We start from the raw sequence: 13,575 nt of genomic DNA, 5'->3' as shown, positions 1-13,575 counted from the left end.
CTTCAAGGTCTCCACTATTGTCCCATAACCCAAAAAGACGAGGATTACTGGTCTTAAGACTACAGGCCTGTCGCACTGACCTCTGCAGTCATGATGACCGTTGAAAGACTTGTGCTGGCCAAGCTGAAAAAAATCACGAATCCCCTGCTGGACCTTCTGCAGTTTGTATACTGGGCCAAATAGATCGGTGGGTGACACAGTCAACCTAGGCCTGCACTTCATCCTCCAGTACCTGGACCGCCGGGGGACCTATGCAAGGATTTTGTTTGTTGATTTTAGCTCTAACACCTAATCTTTCACTTCTTCCCTTTTATATCCAGGCCCATAACATTTGTTAAATCTCCATATTCTTCTAGTTCTAATAATATGTTTCAACATATGTTTATTTCAATTCATCTCTCCACAGATGTTGCCTAGACCATTTGGTACCTCCAGAATTTTCTGCATAACTCAGTCACATCAAGCAATATATAACTATGGTTTCTAAATTAATCCCGATGTCCTTTGATGGAGGAGGACCCAAAGGTAAGTTCCAAAAACTCTTTACTAGCTTTGATAATCTATGGTCAGGGCTTTAGCACTTTCCAGATTCTTCTGCCTATTCAGCTGCACTTGCCGATCGTCAGGCCCTACAAATCGCATTCTACAGTAAGTTACCCTTTGGTCATGGTGGCGATATGTTGCTATCTTACAGCACCAGTGATCCGGGTTCGATCCTGACTACAGATGCTGCCTGTACGGAGATTGTACGTCAGCACGGGTTTTCTCTGGGTGCTCTGGTTTCCACCCACATTCCAAAGACATGCAGATTTGTAGGTTAATTGGCTTCTGTGAAATTGTCCCCGTGTGTCAGATAGATCCAGTGTACAGGTGATCATTGATCGCCGTAGACTCGGTGGGCCGAAGGGTCTGTTGTATTTCTAAACTAAACTTTATGTAATGCATTTGTATCTAGATTTCCAGCACTACAAATACCCTCAATTTAATCAATGCAAATCTAACATGCAGCAGAGGAAAAGATTGCAGGAATCCCAAAAATGGAATTGTTCATTTATTTGAGACTGTTAGCTGGAGGAGCACTAATTCTGAGTTACTCCAGCACTTTGTGCATTTCTTTTGTAAACCAGCATTTGCAGTTCCCTGTCTCTAAAATATTTCTTAATTTCACTTGAAAATCAGAAGCTTTTTGTTCAGTTTTATCCAACACAACGTGCACAGAGCTTACACGTGTGATGAACAAAGTTTACACAGAAATAAATGAATTATCTCGAATATGTTTACTGCTGTAACAACACTGATAAGCAGCTCATTAGATTCAATTGTTTATTTCCCTAATCTTATCAGTCAAAAGATATAAACCTATGACATTGAGTCCCAATGTTGTGGCAGTTGTCAAAGCCAGGTGACTCACCACAGAAAACAGTGGCGTAGAAAATCTATGATGAATTATAAATCTTTTGTGTGATTGAATTTTATCAAAATATATAAGACTTCCAAAATCTGTTTGCACCCATGTGCAGTGCATATTTTAACAATGCTTGTCCAAAATCTTCTTGTGAATGTGAAGTCCTCGACCGGAACTGGCCTTGAACACCTTGGCAAACATAAAAATACAGGATTGACAGTTGCTTCAGTGTTAGAAAAACAGCCCCTTACCTGCTACACCTCTGTCAGCTTCCACTTCAGGCAACTTCCTTGTTTGTCAAAGAGCCAGTGTCATGGTCATGGAGTCTTACAGCCCACCATGTCCATGCTGACCTTTTTTTTCCATCTACACTTATCCCATTTGCTTGCATTAGTTTAGTTTAGTAGAGTTTATTATTGTCATGTGTATCGAATAGACTGTACATGATTACAATCAAGTTATCCACAGTGTACAGATAAATAACGAAGGGTACAACATTTAGTGCAAGATAAGTCCGATTAAAGTTTAAAGGTCTCCAATGAGGTAGATCAGAGGTGTGGACTGCACACTAGCTGATGACAGGACCATGCAATTGCCTGAAAACAGCTGGGAAGAAACTGTTCCTGAATCTAGAGGTATGCGTTTTCAAATTTTGTACCTCTTGCCTGATGGGAGAAGAGTGAGTGACCGGGTGGGACTGGGCCTTGATTATGCTGGTTGTTTAATGAAGTGTAGATGGAGTCATTGGAGGGAGGTTGGTTGCGTGATGGTCTGGGCTACGTCGACAACTCTCGGCAATTACTTGTGGTCTTGTTCCCAAACCAGGCTGTGATGCAACCTGATAAAATGCTTTCTATGGCACATCCGTACAAGTTAGTGAGGGTTATTGAGGACATGCCAAACTTCCTAAGCCTTCTAAGGAAGTATTCATTTATGACGCCTATTAAATTGATTCCATCTACACATCATGCTGCCTCGGAAAAGCAGCCAACATAATCAAAGACCTGTCCCACCCCGATCATTCCCTCTTCTCCTAGCTCCTATTGGGCAAAAGATACAGAAGCTTGAAAGCACGCTTCGCCAGACTCAGTAAAAAAAAAATTCTGGCTTCTGAACAGTCCGTCCATAACTCTGAAGAAGTCTGAAGAATGGTCTACTTGAAACACATGTCCATGTTCTCCAAGCATGCTGCCTGACCCACTGGGTTACTCCAGTGCTTTGAGTCCTTCCATAAACTAGGGTACTGTCCAATTCACCTCTACCCCATTGCAGACATTGGACTACGTCTATGGAACTACACACAATGCTACAATCCTGAGAATCATATTCTGCACTCTGTATCTTTTCCTTTGCTCTAGCTATTGTACTTGAGTCTGGCTTGATTATACTATGTTTATGTATAGTATTATCTGATTTGATTAGAGACCTGACAAAACAAAGCTTTTCTCGGTACATGTAACAATAATAAACCTAAATCTAAACCACCCTCTGTAAAGGATGTAGAGGAAAACATACCTCTTAAGACTCCTGCCTCTCACCTTATACCCATGCCCTCTTGATTTTAATACCCCTATCATGGGAGAGTCCTGCCGTTTCTGGCCCCACGTACAGATTGCCATTTTGGTACCTAATGTGCTCAATTCCTTCCCAGATTATCATCTTCCTGTCATATGCTTGCAAAATGCTTTGAGATTTTCCTTAATTTTGCATGCTGGTGCTATTTCCTTGGTATCTGGGACTTTTAGCTTTTCTTATCACCTTTACAGAACACATTGGCCCTGATTTCGTATCATCTCACTTTTGAAAGACCCCCACTGGTTGCGTGTAGACTTACGTGTGAGAAGCTGTTCCCATTCGACTTTTGCCAGGTCCTATCTTATGTTGAAATCCATCTTTCTCCAATTCACAAACTTGAGAAACAATTCCCTCACTACCAAAGACATGCCAGTTCTATACCTTGAATTGTAGAATTGTCATTTTGGTTTAGTTTATTATTGTCACGTGTACCAAGGTAAGGTGAAATGCTTTTTGTTGCGTGCTATCCAGTCAGTGAAAAGACTGCACATGATTACAATCTAGCCGTCCACAGTGTACAGATACAGGATAATGGGTGTAACATTTAGTGCAAGATTAAGTCCATTAAAGTCTGATCAGAACCACTCTTAAGTTGGTGAGAGGATGGTTCAGTTGCCTAATAACAGCTGGAAAGAAACTGTCCCTGAATCTGAAGGTCTGTGTTTTCAAATTGCTGTACCTGTTGCCTGATGGGAGAGGGGTGAAGAGGGAGTGACTGGAGTCTGACTGGTCCTTGATTATGCTGGTGGCCTTGCCGAAGCAGCATGAAATGTAGATGGAGTTAATGGAAGGGAGGTTGGTTTGCACTTCAACAATCTTTCAACAATGTCCCTTCATTATCAAATCCCCAACCAATATGGCACCTTATCAAAGGCTTTCTGAAAAGTAAGCAACATCGATCCTGAACTCGGGTGCACTATGCGTAGAGTTTGCACGTTCTCTCTATGACCATGTGGGTTTTCACCGGGTGCTGCGATTTTCTCCCAGATCCCAGAGACATGTGGGTCAATTGCTCTCAGTAAATTGCTCCTAGTTTGTAAGATAGTGGATGAGAAAGCATGATAACATAGGACTGGTGTCCGATGGTTGGCATGGACTCAGTGGGTCAAAGGGATGGGAGATTGCAACCTTCACGTGGTCCACCTTGTTTCGACCAATGCAATCAACCCGGCCTGCACAATCAAATAAGATCAAATAGAACAAGTTGTCCTACAACTTTAGGCTGTGCTTGTCATACGCAAGAAGAAGTGGGCCAAAGAGCCTATTTCCATATTGCATCTCTGAAGTAAAGAATTTGTGAACTTCGTCAAGATTCACCTCAAATAAATGACGCGGTGATCTACAAACTGTTAGTAGGGATGCATTCTGAGACAAACATCAGGTTCTGCTGGAAGATCATCATTTTGGTGAAAGATACACTTTGGTCTGTGCAAAACTTACTGGTTTTCCATTGTAAGATATCCGCAGGTAAATGCTGCCGTCTGGCATATTCCAAAGTGTAGGAGTACATGCTGATGGATTGAATATGTGGGAAGGAACTGCAGAGGCTGGTTTTCACCGAAGATAGACACAAAATGCTGGAGTAACTCAGCAGGACAGGCAGCATCTTTGGATCGAAGGAATGGGTGACGTTTCAGTTGGGAGACCCGTTTGGAGAAGGGTTTCGACCCGAAACGTCACCCATTCCTTCTATCCAGAGATGTGGCCTATCCCATTGAGTTACTCCAGCCTTTTTTTTTCTATCTGATGGATTGATACTCGGTGCAGCTCGCACAGACTCTGTGCGGAAGAACCAAACCACAAAGATTATCAAACAGCCTCACAAACGCCTCATGGTCGCATTAAGGAAACAGGGTTGGCGCTGACGCATTTTAAGAGATTGTATTAATGAGAGCACTTGAAACACGAGTAATTATTGTAATTACTGTATCAATACAAATAAAAATGAAATGTAAAAATCTACAAGGCCTACCGTCTCTTTTCTCACTGCATTACGCCTTGCGTAAAAACCTTGCGTAAAAACCTTCGGGTTTTTTTGTTCGCCCCTCCTCCCCTTTGTGCTTTAAAACTGACCTATTTTGCCGTTTGTTTGGCCGAAGGACATCGACCTGTCCCAACTGTTTCTCTCCCCTGATTCGCTTTGATCTGCTGATGATTCCTGGCACTTTGATCTTTGATTTTTGAATACAATTTAAAACTACTTAATTGAAGTAAGTACATGTGCCTACGTAGTCGACATTAAGTAAATATAAACTAAGTTATGTAGGCACAAAGAACGTTACCTATCCATGTTCTCCACAGATGCTGCCTGAGCCGCTGAGTTATTCCAACACTGTTTTTGTTGTAAACTAAATTATTCTTGGCGATCCGATGATCTCATTGTGTAATATGAAACTAGGTGATGTCTGAAGTCTCAAGATGGTGAAACCTCAATGATTCAAAGACCATGCACTTTCTGGGTGGGATCAAGTGGGGAATTTTATTGTTCTAAACAGAGGTGTGATCACGCCCTCCTTTTCCCCACCACGAAGAGGAAGAGACTAATATGGTGTGACAGAGGGAGTGACTGAAGGGAAGAGTATCACTCAGGACTGGTCCCAGTTTCACCAGGTAATGACGACGTCAGTTACCCGCAGGTATAAATTCTAGGGAGGAAGAGGAAGTCAGCATTGAGACGGCAGGAGGCGAGCGGAGAGCTGGTTGCTAGACAGACGTGTTTGTTTACTGAGATCCTTTTTGTTTTGGGAGGTTAAAATCCACATTTGAAGAGTTGCGGAGTTGGTCTGACTCGTGTGTTTGAGGGAGTTCGTGGTCGGAAAGGCTTGTTTTGTGAGCGGACGAGATGCGGGTGCTGATTCCCTTGGTGTTGGCCTTGTGCTCGCTGGCCGCCTTGGCGCAGGATGATGATAAAGGTGAGTGAGTGGTTGCGGGCCGCGTCCTAGGTGAGCGGGTGAAACGATTATTGTTTTACTTCACTGAATCTGCGGCCCCGGGTTACTTGTCGACGCTCCCACCGAAACTTGTGTCGACATTGATTTCTTGGCTTCCATTTACTTTCCTCGCCCCGACCGTCGAGTTTCGACGCCGCAGCCGCCGCTGACTTACTCCGCCCGCCAGGGTGCGCCGGGGTGTGGGGCGGGTCGGTAGTTCCCGTGCCCGGCGAGCGGGGGCGCGCTGTGGAGGTACAGCATCTCGTTGGGTGTGGCCCTGGGTGTCACCCTGGCCTGTTGTCTCCCCTAACCTCTTGTCCCAGGGTTAGTTAGTTGGTCTTCAATTTAAATGTTGATTTTCAGTGACCTTCCCAGATTTGGATCTCTTTCCGTGGGACGTGAGTTTCAGTTCCGATCAGACCTCCAGGATTCTAACATTGAAACCAGTTAATGATACTCCAGTTTAACAATAAATACTGATCCTGGCAGGATTATCTGTATGTAAGTGAAGGTTATGATTTTTGTCCGGATTCGAGAGATAATTCTACGATTGGACACTTTTTTTTGAAACTTAGTCTTTTAAATAATCCCAATGTCTTGATAGAAGGAGAATTTACATTTGTTTAGAAGAGTTCATCCCCTTAACTGTAATTTGAGCAGCTTGTTCGATTAGATCATATAGCCTCAATTTTTGAGCATGATAACGTTCTAGCTGTAATAGTATTTTGTGTGGTTTTTTTCCCTTTCAGACTGTAATCAATGCAAGACAAACCAGTTTGCCAAATGTAGTGGTGCTGCCTGTGAGTGTACTTTGAAAGTATCAACTGATACGAGCCAACCAGTAAATTGCACCAAATGTAAGTTTTAGATTTGTGAAAATCAAATGGCATGTGCATTGGTGAAGTAATGTATATTTAAAGTAGTGTATAATTAAGAATATTATTCGAACTTCCTTGTAATACTACCATGAATACAATTTAAAATTGATTGCTTGCCTGATGGTTCCCAATCGAACATAATCTGAGAAATACTAAGTTAGTGTTTAACAACATTGCTCTTCAATCTAAATTAAACTGCTAATTTAAATTTAGTGCATGGATTGTTTCTGAAATTCTGAAGGGGTCACAGTTTAAGGATAAGGGGGAAATCTTTTAGGACCGAGATGAGGAAAACATTTTTCACACAGAGTGGTGAATCTCTGGAATTCTCTGCCACAAAAGGTAGTTGAGACCAGTTCATTGGCTATATATAAGAGAGAGTTAGATGTGGCCCTTGTGGCTAAAGGGATCAGGGGGGTATGGCGAGAAGGCAGGTACAGGATACTGAGTTGGATGATCAGCCATGATCATATTGAATGGCGGTGCAGGCTCGAAGAGCCAAAATGGCCTACTCCTGCACCTATTTTCTATGTTTCTATGAAACTTATGGAAATTAGTGATTGATAGCCACTAAATCACTTCAGTTACGTAGATAGACACAAAAAGCTGCAGTAACTCGGTGGGACAGGCAGCGTCTCTGGAGTGAAGGAATGGGTGACATTTCGGGTCGAGACTCTTCAGACAGTTATGTAGGTTGAGCTCATTGCATAGTAATGCATTTCTACATTTTGAATTCTAATTTTAAATTAAATAGAAAAATTAATATACACTATCTTGCTTCACTAACCTGGGATTTTTCCATGGAATGTGAAATATTGGAAACAATCCCTCATCTTGGCTCAAGATTCTTGCATATGCCAAGTACCAATACACTTACTTGTATTAGTATAAACCTGAACATCCCCTTGATGTGCTTACATATGACTAGACTTCTTTCAACCAGTTGTTGCCGAGGGAGAAGGTGGGGTGATGTCCGACTACACCTAAGCAAGAAAGTGACCATATTTCCCTTCTGGCATTGGTGATGAAATGTGCATCATTGGCCAATGTCAGCAGGGGGTTAATTCTTGGTGTATTTTTGTAATTGTTTTGTTAATCTAAACAAAAATGACTCCTTGGCCAAATTTGGGCAATTTGATAACTATTGGCAGAATATTTCCACTTTGGCAGTACTCTTTTGTATTGTACTCTGTGGTGAATTTCATGGTGCGAAAGAGTTTTCAACGGTTGTTTGAAATATTTGGGCAATGCAATCAGTGTTTGTGATCTTGAGAAAGAATAAGGGAAACATTTTGAGTATAGAATATTTGACTGAGTAGTATTTAATACACAAGATGAGATTTTCTGGAAATGGGAAAATTTAACTCTGGGTGTATTACTTTACACATGCTGGGTGAGCAGAGCTTTGTTAAAAATTTGGTTACTAGAAATAGTGCTGTGCATGTGGGGTGGGGGTTCTGATTGCATATGGTTCCATATTAAACTGAGTCAGTTAAACAATTTTCACAGTAAAAGTGATTAACTTGAGCAAGTGTATTTCTACAATGCCTGCACCAAAGGACTAAACATCTGTTCAGTAGAATTAAATCTTATGTGCGTTAAAGTTGCTACTTCAACATGGGTCTTTTGAATGCCTAATACAATTTTGAACCATTGCAGTGACCAGTAAATGTTGGATGATGAAGAATGAAATGTACAGGAAAAAGAATGGTATTGGAACCCGCAGAATTCCCACTGAGCATGCCATGTTGGATAATGATGGGATTTATGATCCCGAATGTGAGGTTGATGGGAAATTCCATGCCAGACAATGTAATGAGACTGACACGTGCTGGTGTGTTAACACTGCTGGTGTTCGCAGAACTGATAAAGGAGATACAACCCTCAAGTGCCCTGAGCTTGTGGAGACCTTGTAAGTATACTGCAATCCAAAATGCTTGGGATAAATAGTAGAAAAGAGGGATGTGAAGAATTGGTGGAAGTGGAATGGTCACATATTCACTGCCATGACTAGTATTCATTTCAGATGGGGGGGGGGGGGGGGTGAGGTGTTCCATGGCAAAAAGGGAATCTGCAGGGGGGGGAATGTTGAAGTGTCAACTCTTTGACCACTTGTGTTATCGGGGTTTGATAGAGTTCTTTATTCTTTTTTTTTTTTTACATTAGTCATACAATGTGGAGACGGGTCCTTTGGCCCAACTTGCCCACGCTGTCAACATGACCCATCTACACTTGGCCCATGTTTCTCTAAACCTGTTGTATCCATGTACTTGTCTAATTGCTTCATTGACCATTGATTTGACTAAATGGAACATAACTAATTGCTTGGTACACAAAATTGCTGGGGAAACTCAGCGGGTGCAGCAGCATCTATGGAGCGAAGGAAATAGGCGACGTTTCGGGCCGAAACCCTTCTTCAGACTGATGGGGGGTGGGGTGCTTTAATTGCTTTATTGACTAAATGAAACATAAGTAATTATTGCTTTCAAGTTCCCTACAAAATGTAAGGATCCCTTTGTATTTGTTAATGTACTAATTACTCCCTATGCTATGTTTTTCTTTTGATAGTTGGTTTCAAGTTCAACTAAGACACAAACCCATGGAGGAAAAGATGGATCAAACTAAACTTGAGGAGTAAGTGCACACAACTGTTTGCATTTGTTGATGGATTGTGTCATTTCAAATATCATAGACGTTTGATAATAATCCCTTTGCCTTAACCAAGGCCACACTTGGATGTCAAAGTAGTGTCTCAATTTTTAAACTGTTCTAGTGTTGTACCATTGTTGGGTCCTTTGTGTAACTGTTTAAGATTTTACTATGAATCTGTACAAAATGTTATTTTATAAGTAACTTGCTGGCTGAGAAGCACCTTGGAACTCTTTGGTAGGTGCTGCTTGAATTGGACCTGTGCCCAATTCGGTGCAAAACTTTTCTGAGCAGCCACCTTTTGCTCTGCTGTTAAAGCAGCATTAATTTTGATATTGCTTTAAAGTAAAATGCAATCTGAGTTTGTAAATTGTAATAGCTTGGCTAATATTTTAATTGCAACTTCTTTCAACAGAGCTATCAGAAATATGTTTGCATCCTACCAGGTGGACCAAAAGTACATTGAAAAAGTTGAGGTAAATAAATGGCGAACTTTAGCATCTTTGTGTTATAATGCCCTTTGTGTGTGTCCCTCTCTCCCTCTGACCCCCCCCCCCCCCATCTATTCATCATGCACTGATTACCCTATCCACCTCTCATTGATTCTCGTGCCACCCCTCATCCATTCTACACTGGGTTCTTTCTCCCCCCCCCCCCCCCCTCGTTCTCCCCCTATCCCTCTCTCCCACCCCCTCTGTGTGTGTGTGTGTGTGGGGGGGGGGGGGGGGAGAGAGAGTGGTTAGTGTGTGAAGCCACAGGCTCCCCCACCCCACAACCGCACGTTGAGGGGACAGGACCCAATGGGCCCCCCTGGGTCTAGTGTATTTTTAAAAAGCTTTCATTATATCCACTTCCATGGGGCAGCTCATTCCAGATACAGATTACCTTCTGAGTGGAAAAAAATTGCCCCTGAAGTTCCTCTTAAATCTCTCCCATCTGCCTTAAAAGCCTGTGGTCTCTAGTTTTTGAATTCTCTATCCTGGGGAAAGACCTTATCAATGCCTCATGATCTTATACACCTCTATGGTAATCCTTCAGCCTCCTATGTAAAGAAAAATGCTAGCCTATCCAACTTATTCCTGTAACCTAAGCCCAGATAACATCCTGGTGAATTTCTTTTGCACCCTTTCCAACTTAAGGATGTCCTGCCTATTGCTGGGTGAACAGATTTGCACACAGTACTCGTAACAAGTGTGGTTTTGCTAACAGCTTATACAACTGCAGTATAATGTCCTGACATTTGTACATCCCAATGAAGGTACCACAATGTTCATTGGACTCTTTTGGGAACCATGCATTTGTGTACACATATGTTTATGCTCTCCATGGCTCTACCAGGACTTGTCTGGTTTGATATGCCAAACTGTCATACTTGGAGTTAAATTAATTTGCCATTCCTTGGCCCACTTACACAACTGATCTAGATCTTGCTATAACCTTCCTAACTGTCTACTATACCACTATTTTTGTGTCCTTTGCAGCTTTAACACAGTCAAGTACTCAATTCTGTGACTTCCAATCAGAAAAACAACCTTCCACAACTACTCTTTCCTCCAAGCCAATTTTGTATCCAATTGGCTAGGTCACTTGATTCTATGCAAATTTGGGGTTACTGGGATGGTTCAAGATTTTTCTCCCATTCCCTGCCTAGAAGTGCTTTGTTTTTTTCTCTACAAAAAGTAGTAGTATGGGCGCAGTTTGAATTATTGTGCACTTTTTATTTCAGTATTATGACGAGGATCGTTATATCATAGTTGACCTGAAACAAAATGTGACTGTGAATTCACCAACTGATCTTGCAACTGCAACATATTACCTAGAAAAGGATGTAAGTGACATTTGAATACCCTGCAAAACTAACTGGAAGTAATAACTAAAACTTAGTCCTTGTTCAGATTGACAGCAAGATTGAGATAAAACCTTCTTTTAATTGCTTAATGTCAACTAGAAGCACCTGACTGCACTTTGCTCAGAAAACTTAAAGCTGGTAACATTCAAAATCTTAATGCAAAGGAGGCTTTTATATAATTTTTTTTAAAAAGCTTGCAAGTACATTTCAAATCTTTCCTCTAGTTCTATCCCAAAAGGAATTTGTTTTTTATTGACAATTTTGACTACAAAATCGAAACTAACCTTTTTTCTCTTCCATGCTAGATCAAGGGCAACACATTGTTCTCTGTCAATTATAATAGCTCCGTTAAGGAAGATGGTATGCTATATAATGGGATGAGGCTTGGTTTTGATCAAGCTTATGTATACTACATTGACTCAAAGAATCCAGAGTTCTCCATGAAAGGAATGACCCCTGGTATTATTGCAGTAATTGTGGTGGTGTGCCTGGCAGTTGTGGCTGGACTCGTTGTGCTTGTAAGTATTAAACATGACGGCTTGCATTGATGCATCTTTGTGTTAAGAAACCCCAGACAGATTTAAGCTGGGTTTAAAAAAAGAACTGTTCTAAATGCATAGATTTTCTTGAATCCAAGTGAAATGGGTTTATAGTCGACTGCTTGGCTAGTAGGAAGTCTGCAGATAAGTTTCAAGTCTCGTATCTTTAATATTACTATTGGCTCCAATAATTCCTTGTGTACAAATAGTATGCTAGCTTGTTATCTTTTAATGTGGCTGATAGAGTCACAAAAGATTCGGCTCTAGATCAATCCTGAATTTGGGTGTTGTGGAATATGAATGTTTTACACACGTTTCCTTGGGTGGTTCACTTTCTCCCTGTGATAAGGAATGGTAGGCATTTGCCACTAAAATCCCCTTGGTGTGTGGGAGAGTGTAAGATTGGATGTTCAGCATAGACTTAATAGTTTGAACAACTAGTTCCTGTGTTATATGGCTACATATTTTAAGTTTGGCATTTACAATTAACCAAGTAGCACTGGAACATCCTCCAGACTTTGAACAGCACCTCCCCAATCCCATAAATCTACCTAGCAGTTCAAACAACACCCTACCTAAACAACACTGAGAGTACACTCACCTATAGACATCAGCAGTTCGGACTGCTTACTTTATTTTATAAATGTCTGAAATTGTGGCCTGTCGATGGTGTCAACATAAATTTTAACACAATCTGGAATGGATGATTACAGTCCTTCTCCACATGAAACAGTCTAGCATAAACTTACATGTGTAAGAAAGAACTGCAGATGCTGGTTTAAACTAAAGATAGACACAAAAATTGGAGTATCTCCTGGGACTGGCAGCATATCTGGAGAGAAGGAAGGGGTGATTTTTTTGTGTTGAGACCCTTCAGACTTGATCCGCAACATCACCCATTCCTTCTCTCCAGATATGCTGCCTGTCCCACTGAGTTACTCCAGTTTTTGTGTTTATCTTTAGCATAAACTTACCACTGCTCCACAGACCTTTGTATTGAATTGCAGCTTCATTTTGTGCTTAATGTCTTCTCTGGTTTATTTTCCAGTTCTTCACACAAAGGAGGGCAGCCAAGTCTCACATTTATCAAAAAGCTGAGGTAAGTTGTTCACCATTGTAAGCTGTTGTTGCCTTTTTTTTTAAGAAGGGCTTCTAATTTAATGTTTACATTTTGTCTCTTGCAGGGAAGAGAATTGGATGAAATTCAGAAACAGCAGCTGACTACCTAATCCGACAACTAGCATCTTTACTTGTACAAATCAATATCCTAAAACTTTGGGAAATTTGAACCAAAGCAAGTGGATAGTCGTCTCATTTAGGATTATTTACAAGTTGCTGTGCAGCTCCAATTTCCATTCCTTTTAAGTTAACTACATTACATCCTCTCCACTTGCCTATGAGAGACTGTTGCTTGATACAAAATGGTAATGTTACAGGACTTTGCCCCCCCCCCCCCCCAGGAATTGGTTGCAATTTCTCAAATGGTCTCACTGGATTGTGGTTTGTTTATATTTAAATATGGAATTTGTTACGATTGATTTTAGCCTTTAAAAACTAGGATTGCATATATTGGGATAATATTGAAGGAACTTTGCAAATAGTTAACTTCTTAAGCTGCTGTACAGTTGAACAGCTTGTTTTGGGTCACCATACTTTAATAGGTTTAGCAATTCTTTGAAGCTTGTGTACAAAGTACTGTTTTTTATTGCTATGGAAATTTTAATTTTTAATAAAGACTGTAACAAACCTC

At 41.1% G+C, this 13,575-nt stretch overlaps 1 protein-coding gene across 1 annotated transcript; it reads left to right on the top strand.

The window, feature by feature from the left end:
- The first annotated feature begins 5,628 nt into the window (after nucleotides 1-5,628).
- Nucleotides 5,629-13,575, top strand: epcam (epithelial cell adhesion molecule). Its single transcript, XM_033025499.1, has 9 exons — nucleotides 5,629-5,892; nucleotides 6,660-6,767; nucleotides 8,448-8,700; nucleotides 9,357-9,422; nucleotides 9,853-9,913; nucleotides 11,164-11,265; nucleotides 11,592-11,804; nucleotides 12,874-12,924; nucleotides 13,010-13,575. The coding sequence occupies exons 1-9, from the start codon at nucleotides 5,823-5,825 to the stop codon at nucleotides 13,052-13,054; spliced, it is 969 nt and encodes a 322-aa protein (XP_032881390.1). The 5' UTR covers nucleotides 5,629-5,822; the 3' UTR covers nucleotides 13,055-13,575.

The sequence above is a fragment of the Amblyraja radiata genome, chromosome 8 (assembly GCF_010909765.2).
Source record: "Amblyraja radiata isolate CabotCenter1 chromosome 8, sAmbRad1.1.pri, whole genome shotgun sequence".
Taxonomy (NCBI): Eukaryota; Metazoa; Chordata; class Chondrichthyes; order Rajiformes; family Rajidae; genus Amblyraja; species Amblyraja radiata.
The sequence above is the reverse complement of the archived record's forward strand: the minus strand, read 5'-3'. Positions and strand labels throughout refer to the sequence as shown.